General features: G+C 36.5%; 1 protein-coding gene across 1 annotated transcript; it reads left to right on the top strand.

The window, feature by feature from the left end:
• Window positions 1–9,001: 9,001 nt before the first annotated feature.
• Window positions 9,002–13,677, top strand: LOC306873745 (tetraspanin-1-like). Its single transcript, XM_079423230.1, has 8 exons — window positions 9,002–9,024; window positions 11,002–11,079; window positions 11,378–11,593; window positions 11,709–11,783; window positions 12,548–12,655; window positions 12,774–12,905; window positions 13,103–13,195; window positions 13,569–13,677. The coding sequence occupies exons 2-8, from the start codon at window positions 11,023–11,025 to the stop codon at window positions 13,617–13,619; spliced, it is 732 nt and encodes a 243-aa protein (XP_079279356.1). The 5' UTR covers window positions 9,002–9,024; window positions 11,002–11,022; the 3' UTR covers window positions 13,620–13,677.

Here is a 13,677-nt window from a genome sequence, read left to right as displayed (position 1 = left end):
CACACTAAATCCAGAAGAACTGGCAACGTTTCCAAGATGCTTCAAGAAACCTACCTGCAAAGCTCCCTGAAAAATTATGTGCAAGTGCACCGAGGACAAAAGCTGCTTTAAACGCAAAGGATGGTCCAAGTCTTTTCGTACATTAAAATGTAAATACGAGCTCACATTGTGTCAATCATGTTTACATTCTGCCTCCGAAACTTTGGTCCGTCATAAAAATTAAAAAAATAAGATTGGATTAAATTTTCTGATGCTCGCGCTGCGTTGCCATTTGAACTTTGACCCTTACGAAAATTATCCATGGTTTTATTATTGTAAAATTGTAGTAACCATGTTTTTTTGGCTTATTGACTACCATTTAACCACAGTTTTACTACAAATAATATGGTTAGTATTGCAAAACTATGGTTAATTTGAAGTTACCTTGGTTTAAGTATAGTAACCATGTTTTGGTTTATTTGTAGTAAAACCATGGTTAGTTTTCGTAAGCAGAGTCGAGCGTATAAACGGTCCGTGTGGCGTGCTTCAAATGAGTAGCACTGTTTCATTTGCCTCATAAACATTATATTGAACATTTATTGAACTCTTGTTATCATTTTATCAAGGAAAATTATATCACTATAATTACTTTTATCGTTAGCGCCCTGCCCTACCACAATGCAAATCCCCAGGTTGGGAACCACTGCCCTAGGAGATCTATCGCCACCTCGTTGAATCAATGCCTCACTGCTACAGGTTATCATAATGTAATGGCTCATTAGTGTACATTACAGAGTAGGATATTTAATAGCAAAAAAATATTCTCTATTGACTCACAATTGGAAGATTCTCATAAATCGTAACATTTTCATACAGAGGGATGATCATTTTAGGATCAGGTGTTTTACTGTATGGATGAACAGCCTTCATGAAAGAGAGAGAGAGACAGAGATGAGAACCAGGAGAAAAAGGAAAACACAACTAGTCTTGAAAATACTATAGTGATATTGTAGGCTTGAATAAAAAGCTGTACACTCACCACCACATTCTCATACACATATGAGAACAGACTAGGATCATATATTATGCTCATGTCATCAGAATTGTTTATGAGGGACTGAAAAGAAGAAAAATATCCAGTAGTGTTGCCATCAGCAATCCAAGACAGAAGAATGGAGAATCAGAGTAATAAAATGAAAACATATCAGACAAGAATGGCATACATTATAAAATGCATCAGTAAACATATGTGTTCCTTTGTGCATTTGAGTGGTTAAACAAAAATCTAGTGCTCTGTCAGTAGATTAATATAACCAACATTTTACTGTACACTAAAGCAAATGATTACAAACATGGACATTTCAATACTTTATCTGATGCATGATGTCGTAGCCTCTTAGAGTTATTTGTGAATGAATCATTCATCTGAGTCATATCTTTTCAGTGACTCAAGTGATCTGGTTCAGTAAACCAGACTGAATGATTCTTTTACAAATCAGACTGAATCTAATTTTTTAGATTAGGTTTACACACTTTACCCCTCAGTTCTTAAAAACATCTGAGAAAATAGTACACAGGGGCCTTATAGAGACATGAATGTTGCATTTGCGATGGATGATCCACCGTACAACCGTAGCAATTTTTTTTTTAACTGTCTGTCTTCCAGATGTTCCAGAATTATCCCAACAACAGCTTTAATGATTTTATGGCCGGTTACACCAATACACCCGTCGACGTTGTCTGAGATGGTATCAGAGGTTGTAGCGTCACCCGCAACATTTTGCGACGTTCCGTACTTTGCCAGGAAAGCGAGGTTATGGTATCCGAGCTCTGGGCAAAATTTGTTCAACCAGGCGATGTTGTCCGTAGACGCCCCCGCAGCGGATGCAACGTCGTCGCATACAAAACTAGGAGTCGTTGAAACTTTTCTTGGGTCATGTTGCTGGCTTTAGCGATTGAAAGCTATTTCCTTCGAGTAACCTCACGGCCTGTATTTAATGGTTATAGAATGTAGGCGGTGCTACGTGAACGCCTCTCCGACTGGCCACGCACCATTCAGGGTGAAACAATTTCACTTTTATGTTGTTGTATCTTTCGAACGCATCGCACCACTTAAACAATTTGTCAATCTTTCCGAATATGTCTTCTAACGCAGGCACATCTTTCCATTGAAACAAGAATTTAATGTTATAGTATTTGAGATGATCCTCTTCGGATATCAGCCAAACGCGTTCAGACAGACCTTCGGTGCTATCGCTACAAAGTATATAAATGTAGTCATCACTGTGCTTGTTAACGTGATCCCCTAACACTCTGTATCGCATACCAGGTGTGACACCGTTCCATTCCCCTATGAATAGAGGATCGTCGCACCCGTCTTTTAAATCACGCCAAACGTAGTTGTAAAAAAAGCACCAGTCTTTTACGGTGAAAAACAGTTCGGGGTCATCGCTGGTATCGTACGTGAATCTTTCATCTGTATCCACGGTGCTCAGCCTGACCTCCCTATCGGTCTTGTCAAAATTATAGCAGCATATGCGATTACCGGATAAATGATACTCGCACTTAACATTATCCAAAGGTTCGTGAAGGAATTTGGTCAAACACAGGCTGTGTTTCATCTTCCTAGGAACCAGAGGTGCTCTCAATAGTCTTCTCGGGGGGTTTAGGTGATGATACCTCGATCATATTGTAGAATAATTTTTCTGTTTTTCCTATACGTAAAACAGTCGTTTGTATTTTGTGTCTAGGTGAAGATAAGTTATCCTCAACGCCGCTTTTTAAACACGGCGTTACAGCCGTAAGCTGCACGCTTCGTCACCAGATCTGTGTTAGGGGCGGTGATGTAGGTGTAGCCTGACTGCAGCGCTCGTAACCTCATTCTCAGTTTGACACAGAAGTGAGAGGTTATCTGACGGACACTGCGTAAAATAGGTTGCTCTTTTAATTTCATAACTTGTGGCAACTAGTTTTAAATTGTAATGTTACAAGCTTTTTACAAGTATATTATACTATTGTTTTAACGGTCTGATATTTTTATTTCACATCACAGTAAGACAACAATTACAATTCTATATTATTTAACTTTGTATCTGTTATAAACAAAAACTTTTTTAAAAAGTACGACATACGTATATTTTGATAAATATATCGTATTGTTTTAACTACGTTAAACTTATGCTTTTTTGTTATTGATGAACGAACGCGCTCACCTCTTCTTCTTTTTAACTTTGTCAAACTAACTAGTTTTAAATTCTAATGATAGAAAAAAAACTGACGTATTGTTTAACTAACATGTCAATGCTTTTTTGTTTTATTTTCTACGTTTTTAGGGGGGGGGGGGCAGGCGTTGTACGTTTTACGTACATGTTTGATCTTTTTTCTTGATATGTATGTGAAAACACTTTAATAAACACTTTAATAAAAACATCCCTTAACACAATTTCACCATTTAAAGTTTAAACCACATAACATTGGCCCCACACACATTGCCATCAATTCCTTAAGATCACCGGGGTGGATGAAACAGATGGCCACTTAGACAGGTGGGGGTGTACAAAACAGGTGTCCAAACAGGTGTCCAGTTATGGGGGGGGGGGGGGGGGGGGTGTTATTTTATGAGGGGCAATAAATCAATTTTTAGAGACAAGGTGCCCTTCTTTCTCTCTATTGTAACATATTAACTAGGTTTGCTATTTTGAGTTGGGAACATTTGATTCAATTTGCTGATTTGGTAATTATTTTTAAGATCTTAAACAGTTTTGCTCCACCTGTTTTTAAGAATTACATACATTAGATAACAGGAAGATATACACATGCCGGTATTAGTGGTGATTGTAATGTGCCATTAAGAAGAACTACCTTTGGTTTATCTTTTGCTTTTAGAGGAACACATGAGTGGAATAGACTCCCAGTGGAGCTGAAAGAATTAAAACATTTAACAGGAACATTTAACTGAAAATATGGCTATTGACCCATCAAAATTATGGTCATTTATAGTGATTTATGGATATGGTATGGTAGTCTGTAATTTTGTTTCAATATTCTTGGTTTATTTATTTTTCTGCTCTCAAATTTTATTTTTGTTCTTAATGTGGTGTATTAATATTTTGTTTATATTTTCTTCCTGTCCTTAACATCAACCTGACAAAAGGGACTGCGGATGAAAATTAGTCAGTGTTGGCTAAATCTGGTGCATTTTGCATATTGTTTGTGTTATTAATGTGCATTGTCCCTGTTTAAATAAATGAAATGAAAATGAAGTCTTCAAGTCAAATCCCAAGTCCTCAAAGAGTTAAAGTTAATTAGATTATTAAGTGACTAATTAAATGATGATTGTGCATTAGTGATGAACACCTGCTGTTATTGAGAATTACAGAGGATCAGATGTTGATGTTTTACTGGTTAAAATGATGTCACCATCATGGAGATCAGTGTTTGTTTTAGTTAGGCTCTTGACCCTTAACTCCTGTGTTAGATTTCTCTTTGTAACACTGTATGTAGTGTTGTAAAGCAGGGATGGCAGCTGTTTTCATACGATCAGCTAGTCATCATGAACTGGCCTGATAACAATCAAAATAACTTTTTTTTTTCTTCATACATTTATGTTTTGTATAATCAATCCTGTGAAATTTTAGCATGCATATATGTAATGCATATAAAAATTTGAACTGCAGCGCTGTTCAGATACACACAGACATCAAGAACCAGCATATGAATCATGCGGCAATGCATGCTGGGTAATTCCATAGTAAAAACTCCCATCATGCACTGCAGGATGAAAAATTATTGTCACCACTGTTGAGGATCGTATAATATAATGTGTTCATATCTAAAAGCCTGAGCCGATACAGCTCTTTTTATTTAAATATTGAAGCATTACGGTGGCAATTGTTTAATAGAACTACTTTGTTTTTTGCATATGTTTGCTGTAAAACAACATTATAATTGCTTAGAAGCAAACTACTTTGAAGTAATAAAAGGGTCAAGAGTCCAACTAAAGTAAACCTTGACCACAATTATTGTGACATAGTTTTTTATTTTTTATTTTCAGTTGATTTCATCCAAGGCTGTGGCTGAAGTCAGTTGTAGCTCTTGTGTTTCTCTTTTCTTCAGTGATGTTGATTGTTAACAGGTGTTCATCACTAATGCCCAATCATCATTTAATTATCTCATTAACTTTAACTCTTTGAGGACTCTTGAGACTTGCTTGTGACTTGAAAGCCCACCTCTGCCCTCTTAAACTCAATTGATTAAAAACTAGGACTCGACACTGGACTCGGATACAACACAGCTTTCTAGCATATAAAATATCAACGCACATGCGATAATGTAACAAAACATCTTTTTTTTTTTTTTTTGCAAGGTGGGTCAACTATTGGGGAAAGATAAAAAAATAAAAAAATATTGTATTTTGAACAAAGATCGATTTTAGTAAAATCTGTATTTCATGGTTCTTTTGCTATATTTTCCTTATTCATTTTTAATTACATTATCTTTTCCTTCTGCGCCTCCCTATTGGGCAAAGCGTGTATTTGAGACCATATAGTGAAACTCACTGACCTCAGACTGCAGTTTGTTCCTTTTTAAACAGCTGCTCGAAAAAAGAAAAAGAAAAAAGAAAACCTAATTAACGTCACACAATATTAAACCACATAACTAACACAAAAAGAAAACTGACACTTACCAGGTTAGTAATGCAATTATGACAGCAGCTACAATTCCACAAAGTGTTACTACAATGGCTGTATGAGATATCTTCCAGTATAGTACTGAGACAAGATTAAATATTAAGAGAAATATATCAGTTTGACTCAGTTCAGAAAGATTCATGTAATTAAATGAGCTGTTCTACCTTTAACAATGACCGTAACAGCGTCTGATCTCTGAGATCCATGTTGATTGTGAGCCTGACAGTAGAAGCGTCCACTCTGTAGTGCACTGAAACTCTGTCCAGATCCAACAGATGAGCTCTGATTCTCCTTAAACCAGCTGATTTCTGCAGGTGGGTTTGAATCACTGCTGCAGATCAGAGTCACTGAATCTCCCTCCACTATTTCAGCAGATCCATTTACAGACACTGAGATAGTTTTTGGAGGGTCTAACACACACACACACACATACACATAAAAAAAAAAAACAATAGAAGTCGTTATCAATAATGATACATTTGAGGCGACAGAATTAAACAACTGAACCATCATTAACTCACACATGACATTTAAAGTCAAAGCAGCAGAGTATTTCTCTCCATGTTGATTTCTGGACTTGCACTTGTATTCTCCACTGTCATCAGAGCTGATCTTTGAGATGCTGTAGATTCTTCCAGATCCTACAGTCTCTCCTCCTTTAATCCAGCTGATTTCTGCAGGTGGGTTTGAATCACTGCTGCAGTTCAGTGTCACTGTATCTCCCTCCACTATTGCACCAGATGGACTGATGGACACTGAGATGGGTGGGTCTAAAATAATAATAATAATAAAAAATAAAGTACAATTTAAATCATCTTTAAAAAAAAAAATGTTTAAAGTACGAATAAAGCTGTCCTCACACGTGACACTGAGCTGAACAGCAGGAGAGATGTAAGTGTGTCCATGTAGAGCGCAGCTATATCTGCCTGCATCCTCTCTTCTGACTGACTGCAGCAGGAGTTGATTGTTTCCGTCTCTTCTCTCAGTTAATGGCTTTGAGTTTCTGTACCAGATGAATGTTGCTCTGTCAGTCAGAGCGCAGCTGCTTTTACATGTCAGACGGACCGAATCTCCCTCTGTCACTCTCTCAGGAGACTCCACCTGAAGATCTGAACACAACACACACATTATATCTAGTGCTGCTGTCAGACACTGATTATTATTCAACATAATGCACAGAAGAAGAGTGAAACCTCAAAGTCACCTGTGACAGTAAGAGTCACTCCTGGACGACCAAGCCATTTATCTTTATTGGTTATGAATCTGAAATAGTACTTGTGTGAATCCTTCTGTGTCACATGACTCAGTCTGATGGTGCACTTCTTCTGTTTATCTCCCAGATACTGAAGCCTCGGACTGTATTCAGGGTCCTCAAACAGATCTGGAAGCTCTTCTTGATTCTCTTCACTTGATTCTTTATTTTTACCTTTAACAAGTGTTTTGGTCCAGAGCGTTTTCCTGATCTGATGTCCAGTAGGGTATGTATAAGTGCAGTTCATTATCACTGATGAGTTCTTTAGTGCACAGATGTGTGAAGGATTGTAACTCACACCCCAACCAGCACAAGAAACCCCTGAAACAAAGAATTCATACTGAGCAAAACTTATATTAATTACATTTTTTATTAATTTTTAATATATAATCAAAATGTATATATATATATATATATATATATATATATATATTTATTTATTTTTTTAATCAATGAGTGCAAAATGAGTCTACGCAGTGTCTACAGAGTGAACAGTTGCAGTGACTCACCATGAATCATGAGCAGGAAGATCAAAATAGTAGCAGCCATTCTGACAAACTTCAGCGATACAACAAATATGAATTAGATATTTAAAATGACATAATTTATGACATTATTACCATCATGGCTGGAAAACCCCTGTGTGTTCTTCAAGAAGGATCAACCCAGGACCACCTGTATCCATTAAACTTCAGACAATAAAATGTATACCCGTTTCTTTAAATAGAGGCACTTTTATTTATTTATTTTTTAAATTTTTTTTGTAAAAGTAACCACTTTTATGCCAAGGTTTTGTTGTTTTATTTTGACCTGGATCGTCAATCATAGAAGATAAAAATAGAAATGTGAACTTTTGCATGTTTACAACTTTAGTAATCTAACCAAATAATGAAGAAAACATATGCCTTGAATCAAGAAGTGAACAATGATTATTTATACTTTTTTTCCGATGTTTTTATTAAAATTATGATGCTTTATTGTCATTCACATTTCTTCTTGTCTGAAGATTTTACCTGCATAAAACCTGGCTCAGCTCACAATTCTGTTGACACTGATGTTCACTGAATGATTGTACAGCATCATATGAACTAATGATAATGTGTTCGAAAAATAAACAAAAACAGAGACTTTTGGACAAAACACCATAGAGATATCAAAAGTCTGTCTTACCGTGCCCCTTAAAGCCTGAATGAGAAATAATGAGATCAAGACAACATCATGGTACTGTAAACCAACATGATTTAACTTCCTCTGTCTGAGTGAGTCCCTTGGTTTGTGGCAAAAAAAGGAGAAATATACAAATATCTTTTTTTAGGCGAATGGACGTTACCATCAAAGTGATTAGTGTTTGCTTTAGTTAGACCCTTGACTTTATAACATTGTATTTTTGGTGGGATGCTGTAACTGTGTTTGTAAAGCACATTTGTTACGGCAAGGAAAAGAGATTTTAACTAGATGATGTTGGTTTGTTATTAACAATGCAGTTATCACCTAGATTAGAGCTGAATATTTCCCCAAATTCCAGCAAATTAAACCAAATTGTATGGCTTTATTTATTTTAAACAATGCTTTAAATATTTTTTCTTGTTTGTGGGGGGGAGGTATACATGTACTTATTTAATTATTTTAAAGATCTGTTCTTGTCCTATGTATTATATAATCGTTTGTTCCTTATTCATGTAATGGGCAATGCTTTGGCAATACTGTGGAAGTCATTCTAATAAAGCTCAATTGAATTTAATTGAATTGATAGACAGACAGACAGACAGACAGACAGATGGATATGTTGATAAAACATTGAACATCTGTTGATGATATTGAATTTTTTAGTTTGGTGGCCTACAGGAGTTTTCCTGCACAGATGGTACAAAGGTCTGTTTCAACAGAACTGTATTAAAGTAACATTTCCTTGACTGTATCATCAGCTGACTTCAATCTAAACCCCTCATGCCATAAAAGCTTCATCCATAAGGAAGTCTTTCTGGGAAAAACATGAGACGTGTTTGTGTTTAAGCCCCGCCCCCAGCAGATATTTCAGTCTGACGACGTTTGGGACTTCAGATTCGTCCCACACACCTGAGAGCATCATTCACCTGTGGACAGGTAAGACTGCTTTCATCTGTTCTTTCACACACAGAACATAACTGAGATATTATATGACTTACATCGAGCAAACAATGATAAGGTTTTCTGGGTTAAAACTACCGAACTGTTTAGGTTCTATAATTGTAGATTTGTAAGATGAGGAATACATTTATGTTTATACAACCAAACTAATAGAAGATAGATTAATAGTTTTGTTAATCTAAATTCTTAATAGCTCTGACTGCTTCTATTTCACACACACACACACACACACACACACAATGAGCCAGAAACCCATTTACAGAGAACACCAACAAAATAATTTTAACAAACGTCCTCCTCTAGTGAGCTTCACCATATCTAGAGGAACCAAACTGTCCTGATGACTTCAGAATCGCCTTCGTTAGTCAAATATATCTCAGAACCAGACAAAGTTGTAATTACTCATTCCAGTTCCTGTTAGCAGGAAGTAGAGCAGCTGTCCATTAATCTTTAACTAGTGGTCATCAGCAACCCTTCAGACACAGGTTTCTATTATCTCTGTATTGTGGTGCTTCGCCTCATTTTTATGGTTTTTTTAATGGTGTTCATTACAGGTTACAGTTCTGATGTAATTTCAGAGAAGCAGGTGATAAAACAGCTACACTTTTAATGATCACAATTCATTTTTAAAACAAAACTAGGGTTGTGAGGTTACAGCTTTAGCTCACTGTTACCTCACATTGTGACCTCATCATGAGTATCCTGGGAGATCAAATTGTTGAATGGGTCTATTATAGAACATATACATTTGAACAGTATACTTGAATGCTCTATAAATGTTTAAAACAAGTTTAAAAGAAATTTGCCAGAATGTTAGTCAAAGTTAGTTGGGTTTACTGTCACCTTTGATTCATTTAAAGGTGGGGCATGTAATTTTTCAAAAACACTTTAGAAAACTGAGTCGGGGGCGAGCACCAAAACAAACTTGTAGCCAATCAGCAGTAAGGGGCGTGTCTACTCATGATGTGGAGGAAAGAGTGTTCAGTCCACCGAGAGACAGAAAGGTAGAGATGGCGGATAAATAACAAAAGAGGAAAACGACTGCGGAACGATAAGGCAAGAAGTAGTGCCCGTGTAAATATCAGATTAGCTTTCCAGCGCTGAACTCGAGCGGAAGGCCTGCGATCGGATGCTGAGGTTGCTTGGTTTCTTCTCGATAGGTGAGTTACACCGTGTCTACACCGGAGGTGCCGCGCTGCAACAGCTAAAGTCTGTCTACACTGGACGCGATAAAGCGACCATTGAAAATCATTTGAAATTTGTGTCAGTACGTCATAAATAGAACTCGGCAGCAGTTTTCTGGGGATTTGTCGCGCTGCGCAGCATCCAGTGTTGACAACATCACTGATTATAATGACTTCTATAGTATTTTGGCGCGCCGCTCGCGTCTGGTGTAGACATGGTGTAACATTGGCTTTGCTTTGTTTCCCAGAACTAATCGCTGCCTGGGTTGCGTAGGCTACGTATGTGTGGGGCGGAGCTATCAAATTGGGGGCGAGACCCTTTTGGGGCAGGGGCGTGTTTGTTTTGGTGATTTCAAATATCAACATGGGCTACCAGAAATAGCTTACCCCACCTTTAATGCATTCTTGCTGAATAAATTGATTAAACAACAACAACATTATTAACCCCATACTTGAATGGTGAAATAATATAAAAGATAATAAAATGATCTATTACAGTTATTGCTGGAAGTACATTCAATAGTTCTGTAATAATAATAATAATAATAATAATAACTATCATTATTTTCTTTACAATCTTAGTTTGTCATGACAGGATCTTAAGGTTCACCTTCATGCCCCTGGTTGTCTAAAGACGTGTACCTGTATGTTAAGTATGTATGAAGAAATAAATAAATAATTAACCTGGCTTTCTTTCTTTCTTTCTTTCTTTCTTTCTTTCTTTCTTTCTTTCTTTTTCTTTCTTTCTTTCTTTCTTTTTTTTTTTAAGGAATAAGGAAAATCTGCCAAAATGTGCTGCAAGGGTTTCCTCAAAGTTATGATGTTCGTCTTCAATGGCGTCATCTTTGTGAGTATGATTGGTGTTGAATTCTGGCCTTTCCAGGATTTCTTAATCCAACAGATTTTTATTGCATCAATTTAAATTATTTTAAGAATAGATTTCATAGCACAAATCTATGAATTTTATCTCTTAACTACTTTTACCGTAAAGTCCTCTTTTAAACTGCGCTACAATAACCCTTATCAAAGGAATATGATAAAAGCTCCTTCACCCAGTCATGTTTCCACATGCAAACCAGTTTATTGCATTATTAATTTGTAAAATGACACAGTGTTTTCCTCTATCCTCCTCTTCCTCGTTGCAGCTGGCAGGTGCTGCCATATTGGGGGTGGGCATCTGGGTGGCAGTGGACAGAGTCTCTCTTCTGGGCATTTTAGAGAACATTGAAGACGCGCCACCTGAACTGGCCCAGCTGGCAAACATCGGCTACGTGCTGATCGGCGTGGGAGCGTTTCTGACGCTCATGGGTTTCCTGGGATGCTGCGGAGCCGTAAAGGAAAGCAAATGCATGCTGCTTTCAGTGAGTGAACCCATTTCTGTCAAATGTGTTCAGCTAAAGCTGCTGTGAAAGATTCACTCCCAAACTTTAGCCACAGATGCTGACAAAAAGGTCAAATTCCCAACTTCTGTCCTAGTTCTTCAGCATCGTGCTCATCATCTTCCTCGTGGAGGTGGCAGCGGCGATAGTGCTCTTCGTCTTTGAGCCTTTGGTGAGAGCTGATGCACTGCACCAGAACAAAAGCAAATATACTCTGAAAACAAATTGGTATAGGATTTTCAATTTGCACTCAAAACTTTCTAGCAAATTTCACAAATAATTATAAAGAAACAGCAAGTAACTCATTGAATTAAATTGAGGTGGAAGTCTGAAATAGCATTTTCTTGTAAAACATTATTTTTATTTTGTTTACAATGTCGAAAAAATCTTTTTTTAATACTGCTAACAGGTTTCACACACCTTTCGACCAATGAAATTTGATTGTTTTTTAAGGTTATTATTATTGTTGGATAAGGATTTTTGAGAAGATTACTCACAAAAAAATCTAGCATATTTTAAGCATATCTATACAAACTAATAGAAATGTCCATATTTCAAATAATTTCATAACCGTGGAAGCTCACAGAAATAACACAAATGCAAAACAGTTTCTTAGCAACACAAAAAATTACAAGTAATGATGTTATATAGAAGGGATTTAAAAATAATAATTTGATCCTGAAAATATGTGGTTTAAATGAATTTGAATAAATACGTTGTCCATGAGATCATATTCACAATACAAGAAACAACACATTAAATAGGACAATGGTTTATTCTGTCTGTATAAAAATACATATAACATCCACATCCTTATTATATGATTTGTTTATGATTCCATAATCCTATGTGGTTGAAATGAATCTGTCTTTACAAGTATGTAGCATGTGATTCTGTAAAATCAGAGGCTGAAAGTGAATTTTATCTTCATTCCAGTTTCAGAAAGCTCTGGATGAAATTGGACAGAAAGTTGTTGAAAGCATTGAGGGCAACTATGGCAAAGATGATAGTTACACTTCAGTCTGGAATAGCACTATGTCTGAGGTACGGCACCAGACATCATGTCTAGCTGTTTTCTGATATTAGAATACCTAATAATTCAAACCCTTGTTTGCAAACCACTGCATATGCAAGCATGTTTTTTTGTTGTTTTTTTTCCTAGCTGAAATGCTGCGGATATAACAACTACACTGACTTCACAGACTCTCAGTTTGTAAATACAACGCAGTTATATCCTGACACATGTTGTGCAAACAGATCTACACCATGTAATGCAAAAGAAGCAAACAAAGAGGTATGTTATAGAATGTTTTGCGCTGAAACTTACTACCAAAGCTGAAATGTATGAGATATGTAATGAAATTAACAAATGCATGACAATCCCATAGCCTCACTGCACACCAATAATTTGTCATACAGCAGGACGCTACTATTTGCATTATTTTGGCACATTGGTTTAGCCTATTGGGTGTGTGTTTGCTGTTGTTGTAGCCGGTCGTGGGCTGCATCCAGGCATTAGTGGATCTGATCGAGGATAATGCAGTTCTACTGGCTGGTGTGGCTTTGGGAATCGCTGCTTTAGAGGTATTTACTTCATTTTTACTTTCCACTTGAGGAATTCAACACATAAAATTTCTTCATCTTAGTATGCGATACAATAGAACCGACGGTCAGAATTATTTTAGGAAAGGTCCACCTCATATGTCATAAAAGTTCACCAATTTTTTATCCACAGACCGAGATGAGAAATTGAGGTTTGCATACACATATGTATAAGCAAAATTATCACAAAGACTCTGGTTAAATCTGGTTAAACCAATTAAAATACAAATAAAGTTTAGTTACAAAAATAAAAAGGTATTTAGATGGTCACGTAACCAACTCATTCAAATTCTTATTACTGCAAATGATCTATTTTATACATTACTGCACACCATTTCTTTCTCTTTCTATACAGATTGCAGCAATGGTTGTTTCCATGATCCTCTACAAGAATGTAGGAAAATGAGACCAGGACTGACTACAGACGGTTCTGTTTACATCACTGTTTACTGTAAAATGTAACT

This window comes from Barbus barbus (genome assembly GCF_936440315.1).
Source record: "Barbus barbus genome assembly, chromosome: 8".
Taxonomy (NCBI): domain Eukaryota; kingdom Metazoa; phylum Chordata; class Actinopteri; order Cypriniformes; family Cyprinidae; genus Barbus; species Barbus barbus.
Note: the sequence above shows the minus strand (reverse complement) of the source record. Positions and strands in the feature narration are given on the sequence as shown.

Bases quoted from the DNA above. Each gene is read 5' to 3' on its own strand.
- LOC306873745 (XM_079423230.1), top strand. From the start codon at position 11,023: ATGTGCTGCAAGGGTTTCCTCAAAGTTATGATGTTCGTCTTCAATGGC. The intron at 11,594-11,708 runs GTGAGTGAACCC...CTTCTGTCCTAG, and splicing joins GCAAATGCATGCTGCTTTCA to TTCTTCAGCATCGTGCTCAT. The intron at 12,906-13,102 runs GTATGTTATAGA...CTGTTGTTGTAG, and splicing joins CAAAAGAAGCAAACAAAGAG to CCGGTCGTGGGCTGCATCCA.